General features: G+C 38.0%; 3 protein-coding genes across 3 annotated transcripts; 1 reads left to right on the top strand and 2 right to left on the bottom strand.

Annotated features, from left to right (window-relative positions):
- The first annotated feature begins 2,147 nt into the window (after nucleotides 1–2,147).
- LOC114732489 (uncharacterized) lies at nucleotides 2,148–4,101 on the top strand. Its single transcript, XM_028919761.1, has 3 exons — nucleotides 2,148–2,455; nucleotides 3,177–3,274; nucleotides 3,386–4,101. Exons 1-3 carry the CDS (start codon nucleotides 2,256–2,258, stop codon nucleotides 3,748–3,750), a joined length of 663 nt encoding a protein of 220 aa, XP_028775594.1. The 5' UTR covers nucleotides 2,148–2,255; the 3' UTR covers nucleotides 3,751–4,101.
- Nucleotides 4,102–6,284: 2,183 nt separating this feature from the next.
- LOC114732536 (zinc-finger homeodomain protein 6-like) lies at nucleotides 6,285–7,951 on the bottom strand. The gene is made up of 2 exons (XM_028919820.1): nucleotides 6,915–7,951; nucleotides 6,285–6,715 (listed from the first exon to the last, which is right to left on the bottom strand). The coding sequence occupies exons 1-2, from the start codon at nucleotides 7,832–7,834 to the stop codon at nucleotides 6,709–6,711; spliced, it is 927 nt and encodes a 308-aa protein (XP_028775653.1). The 5' UTR covers nucleotides 7,835–7,951; the 3' UTR covers nucleotides 6,285–6,708.
- Nucleotides 7,952–16,176: 8,225 nt separating this feature from the next.
- LOC114732499 (probable DNA-3-methyladenine glycosylase 2) lies at nucleotides 16,177–18,343 on the bottom strand. The gene has a single exon (XM_028919774.1). It carries the CDS (start codon nucleotides 17,678–17,680, stop codon nucleotides 16,682–16,684), a length of 999 nt encoding a protein of 332 aa, XP_028775607.1. The 5' UTR covers nucleotides 17,681–18,343; the 3' UTR covers nucleotides 16,177–16,681.
- Between the last annotated feature and the right edge of the window lie 953 nt (nucleotides 18,344–19,296).

Below are 19,296 nucleotides of genomic sequence, written 5' to 3'. Positions count from 1 at the left end.
TGAATTCTCTTTGGATTCTATAGCAATCAATTTAATGATATATTGTGGACCCGATGCAGCGCGTAACAGCTCACACATGAGCGAAGCTCAACGAAGTGCTCTAAACGCATTGCTCTTCAGAACTGGCGATCAGTCAAGAGACATAGTACTTGTCCTTGCTACAAAACAGACCAGGTGATCTTGACAGCGCAGTGACTGACCGCATTGATGAGGTGATTGAATTCCCACTCCCTGGGGAGGAAGAACGTTTCAAATTGTTGAAGCTCTATTTGAACAAATACTTGAGCGAAGACAATGGCAGCTCATCCATACTCAGGAAACAAGCTCAAAAAATTATCATGAAGGATATATCCGAGGATGTGCTTAGGGAGGCTGCGAAGAAAACGGAGGGATTCTCAGGCCGCGAGATAGCCAAATTGGTTTCCGGCATCCGAGCAGCCGTGTATGGGCGCCCAGACTGTACTTTGGATTCTCAGTTGTTTAGAGAAATGGTAGATTACAAGGTTGGGGAACACCATCAACGTATAAAACTGGCGGCTGAAGGCGGTCTTCCTGACAATATCTAGTCACTTGCTTTCCGCTTATTGTCTGACGCTCCAGCGTGAACTCCGGGAAATGCTCTTTCGACATCTGGTTTTTTTTTTTAAAAAATTTTTTTTTCTTCGAATCCGTTGGATCATCACTATACTGGACCCATGAAGAAGATTCATTTGTAGAGTCCACTCCCCGTTCATTCTGTGGGCCGAAATTTTTGCAGGATCCTTGGCAAATTGGTGCGGAATCTTGGGAAGCATCTTATTTTAGAAAATAGAAATGGAGGAATCCTCTCGTGAGGCATACCCTGTTACTAATCGAGCCAATGGCCCATTGAGTTTTCTTCGTATTATAATAAAATTTTTATTGATGAATTTTGATTGTAAGCAGGTTTATTTATTATGCCGGAGAAAAGTCCATTTTCTTGAGAAATCAGAACTCCTTAATTTATACCATTATCATATTTTAATTCGGTATCACGATTGTAGCAAAACCCAAAACTGTAATAATGAGATGATAGAAAAGATGAAATGTTTGTGCTAATTTGAAGGAAAAAAATGAATCATGAATACTTTGTCTCGGATGCGATGCATTCTTAGGGTCGATTTTGATAGGAGGAAAAGGGAGGGGAGGAAAATTTTTAATGAGTTTGATTAAAAATTACACTAAGGTTAAAATTTTTTAATTAATTATTATTATCATTATTTTTATATTACTTCCTCTCTTGTTATTAAAATTTTAAATTCTCACTTCTTTAATTTTTTAAATAAAACTCATTAAAATTTTTCTTCCACTCACCTCCATTTTCAAAACATCAAACAATACCTAAAAGTGACAGGCTAAGGTTAATTCCCTTTTCATGTCATATTAGCATATTACGTCATGTTTGATTTCCTCAAGATTCCATTAAAAATATAGGGCAATGGTATTTAATATATGATATAATTATTGAGTTAATTTTAGTTCTATATGTAAGACCTGTTTATCATGTTTATCAATTTTTTTTAAATTATCGTTATTAATTCTCCCTCAACCATAATCAAGTAGGAAAGAGAAGGAGAATATTAATAAAGATGATTGAATATTGAGGAAGATGATTATGGTATTTTAAGAAAAACATGTCATATTTTTTTATAATTAAGTAACCTATTTAATTTTTTAATCTAATCAAATTAATTAAATAAATCTTATATTAAACAACAGAGTAACAATTTTTTTCACAAATTCATCATTCATGTCATCCGCATATTCCTTCCATATGTGAGTTAAGGTTTAAATAATGAAGTTTGAAATCGAAGTGAAATTTGTAGTCATAAATAATTTGTTGTGGTTGAAAGAAATACTAGAGGTCTAGAGCCGATGGCGAGAAAAGGACAAGAGGAGGAAAGGGAAAACATGCAAAATAAACAGGAAAAGGCTAAAACACTGCAGTGGGAAAATTATTGGACGTCCGGACCACATTAAGCGGCGATGGAATACCCGTTAAAGCTATGGATTGGTCGTCGTGCGGGCCATGCGGCCGTACAACCCGTCTGTTGGACACGTGGCGTCAGTCCCGTTCCATGCCCCTCCATAATTCGCCACGTTTTCCCCGAACGCCGCGTGGCCTCTCCCTCTGGTTTCTCCGGACTTCTTAACAACACCATACCGTTCCTCTCCGCCGCACTCTCAATGGAGAATTGACCGCTTCTTCTTTCCGACGAACAAACCGAGGAAGATCGATGGCAATCCCACAGGTGTTCTTCCTGCTGGTGCTGTGGCTCGCCGTGTGCGTTGGGTTGTGCAGCTGCTGGGGGGAGTCTGCTGCCGACATTGCCCAGACGACGGCTCAGGAGATCCAGCACGGTTGCACAGAAACCACGGAATATGCTCAGGAAAAGGCTGAATCTATGGCTGATTGGACTTATGACCAATTCCTCCAGTAATGTCCTCCCTCCTTTTCCTTCCAATAACGATCCCCGTTCTCCAATTTCAGTCTGCAATTTGTTTCTTCCTCAAGCGCCCGTACCTGTTCCCATGGTTACCTCTCCGTGCTAAGCGTTTCATGTTCTCAAGCTTTCCCGTGTTCCTACGGATGGCACGGAACCTTGTTCCATGCATCAACAATGAATTATTCTATTCAATAGCGTGGCAATTCATACCTTTTCTATTCAAGGAGCATGATGGATGCTATAGAAATAATCAATCCTATAGTTACTAGCTGAGGATTTCCTCCTAAAATTCAAACACGAAAAGAAGGGATTGGGGAGTAGGCAAAGAGTGATGTTGTGTTAATAGTCACATATGCAAGCATGCATTCTTTGCAATTCCTTGCTATAGATAGTTGGGAAAATAGGTGGGTAGTCCTCGGTCATAGCGTTGGATCAGGGTATTGATAATTAATTCTCAACAGGGGCACGTTAGGTATCTAGAGTGAATGCTGCTGCTGCTAATTCTTTATCGCGCTTGACAAGTAATTGTCATATGAACTTCCTCCTAGTTAAGTTGGTTGTTTTTATTGTTGGAATTTTTAATAAATTTTATCGTGGATTAGCATAAATTTAATTATAATTATAATATAATTTGCATTATTAGCATTGACGGCCTATGGACCAAACCTTAGCGTTCTTTGTTTGGTAATTGATTTACAATCCTTCTTTCAGAAACAAGGACAACGCAAGACAGGCAGCTCAGGGCATGAAGAATAAAGCTGGAGACGCTGCCTCAAGGGCCACTGAAACGATGAAATCTGCGGCATCTGGTATATTTTTGCCCTCTGTGTGTTGTATTTTAACCACCTAATAATTCTCTATTTGACAGAGACATCTTAACTCAGCAAATTTTCCAATATGTGTGTGGTTTCTTTGTTCAGGAACTTCCGAGTGTTTTTCTCAAAAGTACGGTGAAGCCAAGGAAAAATTGTCAAGAACTATGGCGTATGACAAAACTGCTGAGGCCTATAATGAAGTTGATGAGATTATCAGAATGGCGACAGATAAGGCTTCAACCAATGCCAAAGATATCTTGGCAGATTCAGTGGGATATGAAGGAAGAGACCAAGCGGCTGAGGAAACCTATGAGCAAGCTAGGCATAGAGTGGAGGAGGCTTACAGGTCAGCAAAGGACACCATGACTGAAGAGAATAAGGTTAATTACGAAGATGCCAAGGAGAAGGCTTCACAGGCCACTGGTGATCTTGGAGCCAACATGAGGATGAGCAGCAGCGAACTAACATGAGGGTATGGCTAGTTTTACCTTTTTCTTGAGTTTTTTTTTTTTTTGCCCCCCCAAGCTCTCCTACGTTATGCGATGCTATGCCAATCACTTAATAGATATTTTCCCCTTAGCAAAGGAGGATAACGTAACTTAGGGTTTTCTCGAACTACTAATGCTAAATATATATAGTTTTATATAATAGTTAGGGGACTTCGCAGCCCATCATAACCTTGTATCTTCTCTGTGATCAAAATAGTGTATTATTTTTTCCTTAATATAAGTCGTGGGGTCCCTACTTTAACCTGGTTGATTTCAAAATTGTTATCCCTGTACGGAACTACAAGTGAATGATTAAATTGAAAGCTGGATAGATTGTTAAAGGTGACCTCCTCTCTTTTATTAATTAATGTGGTATCTTTTCATCTGCATTTTGATTAGAGGTCTTCTTTATTTGGTGGTCCATACCATAGGCAAGCCATGAATTTTTCACGCATAGCTCGGGATATAAACCAACTTTTACAAGACATAATATCAACTTTTTTCCCGAAATATGCACCAAGTGGTGATAGTCAAAAAAATATTACAGTAGCTGCAAGTCACACTACTGATAAGGGTCAAAGTTGCACCAAGAGTATATTACAATACTACCTTTTCTTTTTAATATAAAAAATAATTAACTAATCTAAATAGATTAAAAAAATTAGTTAAGTTAATTATTTATAATAAATAAGTATTATTTTTTTAATAATATCCTTGCTAATCAAGTATTATTTGATGAAATTTTTAATATGTGTAACTATTACAAGGACTAACTTGAAAAAAATAAATAAATATGAAAGACAAAGTGGATTGTAGTTTTATATTTAGGGCCAAATTAAAAATCAAATTAGCTTTTATATTAAAAAAGATATACAACCTGACCAATTGTTTCCGTACGTGTGGGAAATGGGAGAAGATTTTTGTGCGCAAATAGTGCATTAAGTTGCTTTTTGTGTGCGTGTGTCTTCCCAAACTTCGGGCAACAATGAGAATGTGCGGTATATTGGAAATTAATCAAAACCAGTCATCTGCCAGATAGGTGATCATAACACCAAGATTTGAATATCAATATTTCATGATGGATAATTATGCAATTTTGTCTTGGCTTTCCATCTAAAGATTTGGCTGGAGTTAAAACGCTATACCTTTATCAACCAATTTCTTGCCTCAATTTGTTGCTTATCCTTTAATTTCGTCTTGCAATGACCTGACTATTATCCTTTCAATGTTGCTTGTCCTTTTAAAATCGATATTTGTTAGTGAATAATTCTTGTGATTCTGTTTGGCTCAAGAAGTGCTTTCAAGCAGTGAGAGTGGGAACCATTTATCTTGCTTGTATATGATGATCAACAATCTTGATTTTCGCATGCCTCGAGCTTCCACCACTGCTCAGCTTAAATTTAGGTGGCATGAAACTGTTAATATGTGATTTACCTTGACATCAGAGGCATTACATACACGTTACTTTAATGGGTACCGTTTAGTGTAAAGTATTGAAAACAAGGAATAAGGATTAGAATTAGATTGAGAAAATAGCATTTAGTATGAGAGATTGCTATTACATGAGATTAAGGAATATCATGAGAGGAAGTGGATGGTATTCCCCAATCTTACTTTTATGGGTTTGTCTAATCCCATACAACAAATAATTACTCATGTTAAAGATTTTTTTAATTATAATCCTAATCTTAATTTTTTATCTTGCTTCATACCAAGCGGGAACTATGGGTGTTAAGTAATTTTGATTGTGTGAAGCCAGCGCTTCTCCAAGTTAGGGCAATCCGGTGCACAAGCCTTCTACGACTGACCCATCAAAAGGAATACGAGACCCCGCCATACGTTTGGTTTTGGATGATCATCTTCCGTAAAATCGGCTAAAAAAAAAAGCTTTTTAGATACTTAGATTTGTTTTTTGGGGATGTACAGATGCTCGCGTCCGAAATGTAGTACAAATTGGTGTTTTGTGCTTCCTACATGTCGCAAGGCAGGGTTATATTAGTTTGTGTGAAACGAGTGGTACGGGCATTAGTACGTGGGTGGTCAAATCTAGTGAGGCTCATTTTTCGTGTAACCCCATTACTAATTTATTTAGAAACATTTCATACACATAATACTGCGATATTCCAAGCAGTCATCCATCACCGTTAACTCAAAAATAGTAATGCGTATTTCTTCGAGTCTCAGAAAAGTGCATTGGCTCATAAAAATCTTTTGCGTCTACCCCAATCATTGATTATACCTTTTCGACTTTCCCTTGGGTCGAAGAAAATCTATGCTCTTTCTCCAGTTTCATACATGCCACATGGTTCAGAAAGTATTTGACTCATCCACCATGTACCATTTCATGGGTATTTCGTGGGCAGGGAATGAAAAACATCTAAAGCGAGAAAAACTCTTATCCCTCCCTCTTCATTTTTGGGGGGGCTATTTATCTGCCTGGCTCGCTGGGGTAGAGCGGAGACAAAAAACAGTCGATAGCTGAAAAAGACACGGGTGAGAAAAGAGCGAGTATAATTAATATTGTCTGCAAATTCATGTGTCGGTGTCCAACAAGAGAGGAGAGAAGAGAGGACAGAGATTGTGTGGTTGGGTGGAATCCTATTTTGTTCCGGGACAGCCTTTGTTACTCCTGTTGGCAATAAAATGGATGAAGAGGTTCCACAGACCGAGGCTTCCATGATTTGAGGGGTTGGTTTGATTGGAAGAAAGCTCTTAATTTAAGCCATTATTATACATGAAATTAAATATCACTGCTAACCAAGAATCGCTAGCTTGAGTTATGGCTTTACATCAATCCTTACGTACGACCCTAAGTTATCATCTTAATTTCTTGTTGATTCTTTAGGTTTCTCCTTCTAGAGTCCAGATTCTAGTTTCTTCTCAGACAAGATAGATATCCACATAACACAAAACAGAAGGTCGCAGGCTGAATAAAGAGGATTATATGCTGCAAATAACATAGAGAGATGGAGTAGTCAGAAAAATCGAATAGTTATCAGTGGTTTTTTCAACATCTCTACTTGAGTTTGCACATTTAATCTACTTATTCACTGGTTATAAAATATGGTTTCTTTCTCAAAACAGGTTAAAAAAACAAGTACCAAATGAAAGGAGATGAAGGTGAAGCCTAGCCTAAGATTGCTTACATTTGCTTCTTCTTCATGGCCTGTTTGTTATTGTGCATCCAAACCTTGAAAACCTGCCGTTTCACACCCGCTTGATTACAAAACTGTTGTACTTCTTGTTCGTCGTGTTTCTGGATCCTCCATCCCAACTTCTCGGCGAACTCCATCATCCTGTCCTTCTGCTCCTGGCTAAACTTAGTCCTAAACCTCTTCTTTGATGACCCTTGCCCTCCCACATCATTACACTGAAACATGTTCAGATCTTCGCTTGAAGACTCCGCCGCCCCGCCGCCTCCGCCGAAGGCCATCATCAACGGCGGGAACGACCCACCTGAAAATCTCATATGTTGATGGTGATGATGATGATGAAGAGGAGGGGGTGGCGGAAACTGCGGAGAAAGAATCCTACTCTGTGCGTTATTGCTTTTGCTGGGAGGGTAGGCGTAGTAATTGAGAACATTAGTTTGAGGTTCACCTTCGGTCTCTTTCCGGTGGAAATTGCGGTGGCAGTCACAAGCGGCACATCTCAAGGATTGTGGAGTGCCTTCTTCTCCACTTGGCATGAACTCGCCGCATCCATCCACTACGTGTCCTCCCATGCTCGCCGCATGATTCTTCAAGCATTCTCTGTACCTAATCGTCCTCGCTGTTGCTGGTCCTGGGTTTGATCTGCTAGCAATTGTTGTGATCGCTGTTACGCTTGGCGGATCTGGATCTCTCGTGTTTCTCTGCAATTGCTGAAGTGGGTTCGATGGCAGAGAAGGAGGAGGATGATTAAGATGATAGTGGTCTGAAGTTTGAGGAGGTTGATCACTACTCGTTTCGCCTACTGTTGAAGCTAGAGTTGGAGAAGAAGACGAGTCCCTATTGGAGGGATTATAGCCTGAAGAGGTTGGTAATGGCATCTCTATTTCCTTATCTAAACCTCTCATCAGTTCCATCAAATCTGACTTCTAATGAAGGCCTAGATCTAAATTATATATGATTTGGTATGATATTATCTTAAAGCATGCTCATTTCCTGAGTGATTTTGCTTTAATTATATATAGTGCTGTGGGTCTTCCTGTGCAGCCCGATCAACCCCCAACTCATCCTAATCTGATGGAAAACCGGTCTTAGTCGAGAATATTATTGCAGGCGCACCTAAATATATTCTTTCCTTTCCTTATTCCGCTATTGACATTCCAAGTGCTATAAATTTTCTCTAATCAAACCTGTTCTCAAGGAGCCGTGTTTTAGTGATTAAGCTGTACCTATGGTGGTGCTGGAAATTAAATGTTTTGATATTTTAAAAAAATGATAATAAGTAAATTCAGAAACAAAAGAAGAGAGAGAAGGGCAAAAATTGGTGAGAATTTATTGAGATGAAGCTGCCAACTGGGTCCCTTCCCTTTGAGAATCTATGCAAGACTCACCGGCAAAGCTAGATATTACTGTAGATTTGAAGCCTAGGAATATTGCTTGCACCAGCAAGACCGTGAGAGGGAAGGATAGAAACAAAGAACACCTGAAAAAGGCTTTCTACCTTCCAAGCTTTGATTAAGAAAGAGATCTAAGATAGATATCAATCTTAAGTGATCAGAAAAGAAGGATATGCAAAGCCAAAAAAGATGACAATACAAGGTGAGAAGCTAAAAGGGCCGAGAGAAAGGTTGTTTCCTACCACCCATCAGACTCCATAAAGACTAGTAGGTTGGTTTGCACTCAGAATTAGTGATGACTACGCTGGAGGAGTAGGTCTTGCAGAACCGACAAAGGTCATGTTTGTCATCTCCAATCTAGTTCAGTTCTTAATTATTGCCCTTCTGAACCACTCACTTCATCAAACCCTAGCCAAACTTCCTTAGAATCAATGGTTTTTTTTCCCTGAAATAGGAAGATGCATGTAAAGTAGAAAGTGTGTGTGCAGGCAGATGGATGCCTCCCTTGGCTTGAAGATCGTCAAGATTAAGCCGCTTCGGATATATGCAAATCAGACTGAAAACCCTACTTAAAAGAGAGGTTTGATTAGTTTTATTAAGATAAGAGTGAGCAGGAGAAAATAAGGAATATGAGGGAAATGACCCTTTTTCTTTCTTTATAAGGGGGGGAGTGAACGTGAGAGATTATTAAAGTGAGTGAATGCTTGCTGGGCCACTTCTCAGCAACTTGTCTTGTTGGTGTTAGTGTGTGTGTCAGATTTTCTCTTTTGTGCGCCTGCTGCTGCAATACCTGCTGCAACCCACTTCTTTTGCTCACTAACTTCTCTTTGTAATTGACATTGAGAGGCATCTTCTATTTTTCTGCTTCACGCGTCCATCTTTTCATTGCCCTGTGGTACCGTCTCACGTTGGCCACTATTCAAAAGACATCCAAAAAAGAGGGGAAATCATATCCATAAGGCACAACTAGACTACTGTTCAAATTGACTCTTTCCTTGTCTCCACCCTGAACCACCAAACCTTGACCTTTGGGGCTCAAACGTGATTCATGTACCCGCCAACGCTTCTTCTTGCCCCGTTCTTCATCCATAGGTTATGTATTCCATGGGTAGAGACTGTATTTGACCTTTACTTTTTATCAGCTGAATAATTTTAATACAGGTTTTTAAACAATACATAACACGTAAAATTCCATTCGTGATCTTGAGGTAATGTTCCGAGAAGTACTTAAAAGTAGAAGTGAATGAGCTCACCCCGATTTGCGTACGAAACTTCATTTAATCCATTACCTCTGTTATACTATTTCTGGTTCTAATTATACAAACAAAATTTTATAATATGGAAGTACTATTTCTTTATAGCTGGAAGTTTTAAGATAAGCATGATATGATTGTATTGAGCATTGAATTTGGCATGGAAAGCAGAAAATAAAAGGCATCGAATATTGCAGACTGTGCATGCCTCTGTGCCATTTATCTCGTCTGCTTTGATGATCATTTTCTTTCCCCAGGTTACTGACACAATTGTTTCGCTAAAACCCTGACAGATTAGGAAACAAAAATCTGCATTTGAGTTCCTCTTGTTTCTTCAATATTTTTTGTTTTTTGAGATTGTCATATCTGGGAACTAACAGAAAATGTGGTAAACAAGAAAGAGGATATATCGTGAGTTCCTTAGAAACATGCAATACTTAAAATATGATTTGATGTGTGATGCCTAGGCCTTTTCGTTTGGTGATTAACAGCAACAATTTCCGAGCATTAATTTAATACGAGTACGACAGCCCCCGTTTGGGGAAATAATTAATTAGCAATTGGGAGTGATTAAGAATGTAAAGTCTGATACGCGGCAGATGACCAGCCAAGAGTCTCCGAATCGGTATTGCTTTCCTCTACTTGCGGTTCTTTTGTTAATTGCAAAATGATATGCTTCAACGTCAGAGCTGAGCTTCTGGCCAAAAAAAAAAAAAAAACGTCAGAGCTGAGCTGAGAGGGAACCTCTTTAATAAGGGGAGAATTACATTCAAGTCCCACACAAGAGAAGTAATCACTACAAAGTCCCAAGTAACAACCTGAGTAACCTGCAGTAACAAGTCCTATAGTGAGAATGACAACATCTGGGACTTGTTTTTTAATTACTTGAGACCTCATTGTAATTCTCCCTTTAATAAGAGTGCCACGTCACTTAACGGCAGCGTTTTAAATAGTATCTATCACGAGCTGGAATTTCGCTCCCAATATCAAAATGTCATTGTCATGAGTAATCAATAAGTATATCTATTGACTCGGGAGTCATGTTCGATTTCAATTTTCAATGAGCCTTCAAATCTTGTTCCTCACCTGAATTTTTTCTTTTCTTTTTTGAAATTGTACACACACATAAAAAAAACTACTAAATATTTTAAATTGTCAAAAAAATTAGGGTTAATATGATATTTGATTTTTCAAATTTGTTCTTATTTTAATTTTAGTACTTTAAGTTTTAAATTATAGATTATGGTCCCGATAAAATGGTTCAGATTTTTATTGAGCTATAATGATCAATATTTTAAATAAAAACAAAACTTGAGAAACTAAAAAATATGATTTAAAATTTAAAAGACTAAAATCAAAATAAAAATAAACTTGAATGACCAAAAATTGTATTATCATAAAAATTTAAAGCAAGTCATCTATAATTCATAGCTTCTCCTAGTGGCCTATCATTTTTTTCATGCATGATAAAATGATTAAAAATTAACTAATGCTTTGTTGTTAAAATTCTAGAATGACATTCATTTTGAAACAGGACCAAATCTAAAGTGAAATATTTTAAAAAGGAGGGTGTGTGGATCTTCTCGTCTTCTATGATGTTCTTGCTCACGAGCATCAATCATGAAAAATAATTTAAAATTCAGGCAGGTAAATCTAGATTCCGGACGGAATTTCTGAGGTCGAGTTTTTTTGTTTTCATTAGAACCATTTTGAAACGCATTGATTAGAAGTATTGTTTTTTTTTTTTTGGGGGGGGGGGGGAGACGCGAAGCTGGAAAAGATTTTTTTGTTCGTCGTTATGTGGGCGGAGAAGAATCCAAATAATTGAAGCTATATCAGCTTTGGATATGAGAGCATCAATCTAAGTAGATTTCAAGATCATGAGGAGAATCGGCCTTCCAATTGCTAGCCAAAAATTAAAAAGACGAAAAAGAAGAGATAACTGAGACTTAATGACAAGCATTTGTTCAAATATGGATATGCATCTTCTGGGGGAATAAATATATCATGCGCCCGACGCAAAAAGTTTTGAAGTGAAGACAAATAAAGTTATAAATGTATATATATATTTATTAGAAAGACAGACATTAACAAATAACAATCTGACGTTACAAGTAAATTAAACCATGATTTTTCATTTTTCACCTAGAGAGAAACATTTATAACCCTCCTTTGTTTCTTAATATAAAACTCAGTTGTTGAATTAATATTAGTTCTAAATATAAGATCTATTTTTATATTTATTATTTTTCTTAAATCACTTATAATCAAGTAGGAAAGAGAAAAAATATATTAAGAAAGATGAGATTATATTTTAGAAAAGATATATCATATTTTTTATAATTAACTAAATCACTTAACTTTCTTAACCTAATTAAATTAGTTAAGTAGGTTTTACATTAAGGACTGGATGACTACAAGTCATAAACTCACTGACAACAACATACGATATATATAGAAGACAAATTGTCCGTTTGGATTAACAGTAGAAAAAGTAATTTATTTTTAATCTAACTCTTGAAAAAGTAAGATTAGGTAAAAATTAAATTGAATAATGCGATTTATGTTTGGATTGATTTTTATAAAAATTAGTTTGTAAAATAAAAAACTATCTGGGTTATGGTTGCATAAGTAAGTGTAGTCAGTAAAATGATCAAAATGGGTATGACATTTATTAAATAATAAAAAATGATTAAAAATATGAATTTAGAAAATATAATAATAATTTAAAATTATAGTTGGAAGAAGTTAAATTAAATGAATAAAAATATATTTAAATTAGAAAATATAGTAATGTGAAATTTTGAACCAAATAATATTACATAATTAATTAGATGATATACTCTGCACAATTTGTGTAAATAAAAAATAAAAAATAATATTAAAAATTAAAAATATTATAAAAGTTATGTTAAAAATTATTTTCACTTAAGAGAGTATTAAAAATAAATAACTAAAAACTTATTGGGAAGTACAAGAAGTATGAAGATAAAAGCATAAGAATATAAATATAAGGACAAAGATATCTTTTAATTTCAAAGAGTTACTTTTGTATAAGTCATAAGTAAGTTTCAGATGTTTTTAGCTCATAAGTCAGATTGGCCAAAAAAACAGCCCTCAAATTTACAAACTGATGACTTATCAAGCTTTTAAGCTACTTTTTGTCGCATAAACGCTCAACCGAACAGGCTGAAAATTAGTTATTTTTTCTGCTTGAAACTGTAAGGGATAAAGTTCAAATTGTGCTAAAAAAATCTATAAATTGTTTAAATTGGACTTTATAATTTAGTACGGTGGCATGATACCTCTTTGTAAATAATAGTAGAAAGTAGAAAAATTATGATAAGGTCTTTAAAAAAAAATAATTATCTTAAAATTTATTGACAAATAGAGAGTAAATAATAACAAGTTTAAGAATAAGAAATAACAAGAAGTTTAGATCAATCACTTATCATTGAAATTTTTTTTATAATATTTTGTTTTGAGACTTTTTTTTTTTTAATTGAGGGGGCGTGAAAGGACGCAATAAGGGAAGGAGAGTGAGGAGAAGGGATCCGCATTCCGGGGGCGTTTGGGCGTGCCCCCACGGCCCCCCGCATACGAGACAAACAACTTTGGCAAGGGAACAGTGTCCCTCGCTTCTCGCACGCGACTCCCTTCTCCCTCTCCATCCCTGTCCCCAAATCTAGCCCTAAGCCCTTTTTTGACTTTTAAACTAATATATCTTTTTATGAAAATTCTGTTTGGTTCTTCATTTTATGTATCCATTTGCTTCATAACGTGCGTACGACTTACAAATGCAGTGGACGGTGGTGCCCTCTTGCTCAGTCAGCGTACCGGGCAACCCTAGTTGGGTCCTGCTGGTTTTGTATTTGGGCTTGCTGAGCCCATTTTTATTGTATTAACTAATGCTTCTAGTCGCTAAATCTAACGTTCATCGTATTTTAAATTAAACTCAACGAAAGAGTATCACGTTTTAATTGCCCAAAACAATTTATCTGGTCATTAATATTTAATAACTCGCTGTCTGTGCATCTCTTTTTATAGTTGATAAACATAGCTACGACCATGATATCGCATCGTTATTTTCACGATATCCTCGTTCTCAGAAAGCGGAATATTTCGCGCATTTTTGTTTTTTGGATTCTGTCACTTACCACTTGGTAAATGTTCTCATGGAGCCTGCGTTATATTAGAAGAATATATGAGTATTCGGTGGTTCTCTCAAACGTATAATATCCATGGGATTGGGAATTTGATGGCATTTTCTGGGATCCACTCGATCTTGGAGTGGAGAGAGTGGTCGCAGGAATTAGAAAGTAAGATTCGAGATCAAGAAAGTGCCCTGAATAATTGAAATTTAACGCAGAGTTGCTGTTCCAAATCTTAGTCCAATCTCGGCTCTGCGCGATTCGTCCCACCAACAATATGATTTTAGCTGGATATGGTTCTAGAGATATCGTCCCTAGACGACAAAACCAACAAAGACGAAACTCCGCAAAACTGGACCAAACAAAGCAGTCTCTGGAATGATTTGTTCCTCGGATCCGAAATTAATCACATGCAATGTTCCCAGCTTAACATTGTTCGGATTTTGGTTTTAACCATTCCTTGTATTTCCAATTTCCCCCCTTAATTTTCTCCCGATTCATGAATGAATCAATTGAAGCACCTTATCCAAATGTCCGTGCTCCGTCGGTCCGTTCCCTTTACTAAAAGCATTTATTCCAAAAGCCGTGTTCCGCGTTCACCCCAAATCATTGTTTCGTTGCGCGTTGAGTAAGTGAAGATTTACCAGTAAATATATTGGGAAAAAAATTGTGCACAGGCATATATAATTATATATATATATTCCTATGAAACATCTGCTTTTGAAGAGCTAACGAGGAAGGGGTCGCGGTGACGTGTATTTGTCGTGTAGCGGTTGGCATTGTCGGATAGTGGAACAGTGGGGGCAGATCACGTTTAAGAACACGTGGTTAGAAGGCTATAAAGTGGATGATGCTTATGAATATGATACCCCTTTTTGTCTTTTCATTGGTAACTGCAGAGGTTCTTTTTTCGCCCTTTTCATTCTGGGTTCTCTCTTTTCAATTCATAGTCGTGGGACTTTATGATCACCTGCTGGACTCTTGCGCCTTAACCCTAAATTTCCCCTGGCCCACACTCCTGTCAACTACACCACCAAATCCAACTGGCCCCCCCATTACTAGTTGCCTCAAGGTTAAGCCCAAGTGACCCGACTATTAAGGGCCTACATGGAGGCCCAACAAGTCCAATCAACCGTACTTTTGGCGTCCACCTCCTGATTAATGCTTCTAAGCTTCACAATAGTTCATCACAAAGCGACATATCCAACTGCTTCTTTTGCAAATGCCTTATCGTATAGTGTGGTATGATAGCTTTTTTTTTTTTTTTTTAAATGAGTGAGAGAGAGCTAGTCGATTCTACTCTGCTTATGACATCAGGGGATTAATATCTACCCCTTAAAGGAGAAAAATCTAAGTAACTTGGGATATTGCATTTCCTATACCCACAGAATCTGGACCCTTCATATCACTAGTATTCTCAACTCGCCCTTATTACTTGGGGCACTGAGATTTTTTATGTTAACCACCCCCCGGGGGGGGGGGGAATGTATGGTCTGCTTGGGCCACAAACCCTCACTGACCCGCACGGGTTACTGATTAATTACATCCTTAAGAGGGGGGGGGGGGGGAATTACAGTACAGTAGTTTTTTGGGTCTCTTAACGGGTTCGTGTTTAGGTAACGTCTGGCTAACATATGGATGATAACGTCATCACGTTCGAGTTCAGGTTCGCTCGTTTTATTGGCAGCGTGCTGTGGGATGATCAATTTTTTTTTTTGGTTGGCCACATATTTCACCGGAGTTTTGTTCCGACTGCATATAGATTCGACCCGCGTCGCGCACCTGGTTGTGGTGGGTGAGTCTCCCAATGAAAATTTCTGCATACGCTGAGCCTCGAACTCGAACCTCACTTAAGCGATACCAAATCGCTTATCACTTGGACCAACCCACATTGGTATGGGATGATCAATTTCTATCAATATATATTGAATCTAAGGCTGTACATTGTAACTTTTTTTTTTTCAAAAAAATATTTGCGCAGTACATAAGCTTGTGAGAATCCACGTTGACAAAAATCAATTACGATACAAGTCACGTTTTTCAACTTTAATCCAAACAAACACTGCTTTTTTGAAACCAAGATATACAAATGCGAGCTTTAAATATCGTAATGAGTGGAGAGAGCATAACATTAGTAACAATGGCATTAAGAAGGTTAAAACAAGTCCGAGCTTTAAATATCGTAATGCATTCAGCATCTCCCTAGTGGTTGATCAAGGACACAAGCATCAAGTAATGTTTAACTTCGACAGCCTAAGCACCTCCAATTCATTCTTGCTTGATGTGCATGCAATTCTCCTCACATCAAGCGAGTGATTCATTAGAGTGGGATTAATTTGGTATGGGAGCCAATCCGCCTATGCAGTTTTATTCAGTTACCTTTAATCTTGCCAACCAAGTGAAATTAGGAAGATTATCACCCTCCCATTTCCATTCATAGTAGAGGCATCCACACCCAGAAAGTATGAGATTTCAGTTAGCTACCTTATCCATCAAAAATCGACAGTGTTTATGAGCTAGTGAAAATAATAACAATCATTCCTTCAGACAGGACTTCTATCGTTTACAACAAATCCTATATAACGATGACCATCCATCCAAAATGCAGAAATCTTACAGAAGAGTTGAATCCGGCAGCCCCTTTTCTTTCATTTTCATCAATCACACAGATTTTACATTTCCACTAAGACAGGCCTACGAGACGCGATATCACCAAACAAACGTTTCGTTTCGAATAAATATAACCACGCCCAATTACCCAAATATAAAATGATGTGTGCGTGTGCAGATTTGAGAAGTCCAATCGAACTTCAAAAATGAGGGGTCACTGGATGCTAGATTAAACTTGCATGATAATGGAATAGCAAACCAAATACAGATTTACCACGCAATTGAAGATTAGCAAGACACATAATTCCAATTTATAGGCTTGCATTTCCATTGAAAGGGTAACATTGGTGAGGCTATTCGATCTGTTGCTGCTCTGTCACGGTACTTCCCGCCAATGTCGACGCCACTTCTACTGCTGACAATGTCGGCAAAACCCCTTTTGCTTCCATGAGCCTATACATATACCAAGCCCCAACAGACCTATATGGCTTCCACTTCTCGCATAATTTCTCCATTTGTGAAGGCTTTGGCAATGCTTTGAGGCCATACAATCGCTCCACGCCTCTTCTAACAACCAGATCCCCTACAGGAAGAACGTCCGGTCTGTGAAGTGTGAAGATCATGAACATGTGCACTGACCAAGGCCCAATCCCCTTAACCATAGTAAGCTTATTAAAGAGGGTCTCATCATCCATTTCAAGTATTGAAGAATCTGATAGTAAACCTTCCCTGTATTTGCTTGCCAGATCATGGATGTAACCCGCTTTCTGTCCAGAGATTCCAACTTCTCGAAGCTGCTGTACCGTCAGTCCAAGCACTGTCTCAGGCAGAACTGAAGCCTCACCTCCACAGAGTGAGACGAAACGTGTGTGGATCGTTTTGGCGGCCTGGTTAGAAAGTTGCTGGCAAACAATGCTTTTTGTGAGAGACAGGAATGCCGGGCGATGAGTAGGGAACTCAGGAGGGCGAAAAGAGTCGATACAAGACGCCAAGAGGGAATCAGACAGGCGCAAATGCTGAAGAGCGAGATCGATTTCACTTTTCAACGTCAACGGCTTAACGATCATGGGTAAAACGGAGGGCGATGCGGATGGGGTTTCCTTCTCCGTAATGAAAGTATTGGCCTCCGAGTGTGAGGTCCTGGATTCTTCTGCGTCGGGAATCTGGGGGCGTTTGTTATCATCAGCATCGGATGTGACTCTTCGAATTTTTCGAGCCCGAAATGAAAGTTTGGAAGAAGTTGGAGGAGGAGGGTTTAATGAAATAGCAGTCGTGGTTGGAGACTGAGAATCCTGAGACCGAAGCTCCGAGTCAGAAACGCCTTTGGTTCGGGATCGAGTTCGTCTCACCATTCTGACAATTGGGGCTGGTTTTAGGGTTACGGATGCCAAGCAAGAATACCGGGAAAATGGTAAAAAGATCGAGCTTCTACTTAACTCTGGAAAAATTCAAGGGAGGGTTAGTAAAAATTGTAGAGTCTTAAAATATAAATTTATAATCACCTGAAAACCTTTCACTAGTCTCTCCTTCTCTCCCGCTATCCTTTCACTTCCCCAGTACCGCAATATATTCAACCCCTTATTCTGAAATCTCTCCTTTTCCCCTATTTGATCCAAAATTAAATGAGTTGCTGCGCCAGCACTGGGGCAACCTGGAGGCATCACCCAGATGACAAATTTCAATTCAAAAACCGGCAAGAGATCCCCCCCCCCAAAACTCAAGTTCCATTCTCCTTGGAAGAGAGCAAAATGCGGATGCCCATCTCACGACCTCTGCCTGAGAAATTCGAGACGAAGGAGGAGGTCTCCAAGGCGGCTCAGCTTTCAGAAATGAGCAGCATCAGAGCTTTTCGACCACCACCACCACAGCCACGATTGGAGAGAGAAGATTTAGTTTTTATGGTTTCAATGGAGGCAGTGGGATATCTTCATAGAATTGCTTAGGAATTTTGAGAAAATATTGTTTTGGTGCATCTGGCGTTCGTCATTCTCTTCTCCGCCTTCCTTCTTTATTCGTTCCCTCCTCGCCTCTAAAATCCAGTTCCAGTTGTCGGGAAAAAAAATTATATGCTGAATAGGAGTGTTCAAACCCGGCCCGTTCCGGTCCCGGTTTTATTGGAACGGGATGGATCTGTCCTGAAATTTTTTGAGACGGGACAAGAAATAAACCGGGACGGGACGGGACACGGGACGGGGTCGTCCCGTCCCGGTTCCTTTTTTTTTATATAATATCATTTTTTTTATATTTTTTTAAGATTTGAGATTATTGTATGGAACTATGGATATATTTATTTAGAGTTTTTATATTTGTTAATGATTTGAGATTATTGATGATTAGAATTTTTAGCAAGTTTTTATTGTGTTAAAAGCTTTTGTTTAGAGTTTTTAATGACTATTATATGTAATATTTTGAGTTTTTGTTTAAGAGTGCCCAAACAAATAAAAAAGATGTTTTTATAAGATTTAAGTTCAAAACAATATAATTAAAAAAATCAGATTTTTTTAAAAAATTTTTTAAAAAAATTATAAAAATTAAAAAAAAATAATTTCGGGACGTCCCGGTCCCGTCCCGACCGGGACCGGGACGGGTTGGGACACGGGACAGAAAATCTGTCCCGTTACTGTTTATCGGGACGGAATCAGGACGGGCCTGTCCCGGTCCCGATCCGTCCGTGAACACCCCTAATGTTGAATTGGAAGGCACCGTTACCATATTTAATGGTGCGAAGTATAAAATTATTAAATTATTAAATGTGAAAGAATAGTTAGCGAATGACTTAAGGTAAATTACTACTGTATGCGTGATAAATGTCAAATTACTGAATATGAAAAAAATGAGAAATTAAATTTTAGACAAATTAAAAATTTAGGGGCTGAGTTGTATCAAAGCATAATCGGGCGATTGAACCAAAGAATTATTTTTCTCTTGTAAAGAACATAAAGAAATTAGTTCACCCAAAAAAAAAAAA

Source organism: Neltuma alba, unplaced genomic scaffold (genome assembly GCF_004799145.2).
Source record: "Neltuma alba isolate B1F8T4 unplaced genomic scaffold, ASM479914v2 tig00012917_pilon, whole genome shotgun sequence".
NCBI classification, from domain to species: domain Eukaryota; kingdom Viridiplantae; phylum Streptophyta; class Magnoliopsida; order Fabales; family Fabaceae; genus Neltuma; species Neltuma alba.
Note: the sequence above shows the minus strand (reverse complement) of the source record. Positions and strands in the feature narration are given on the sequence as shown.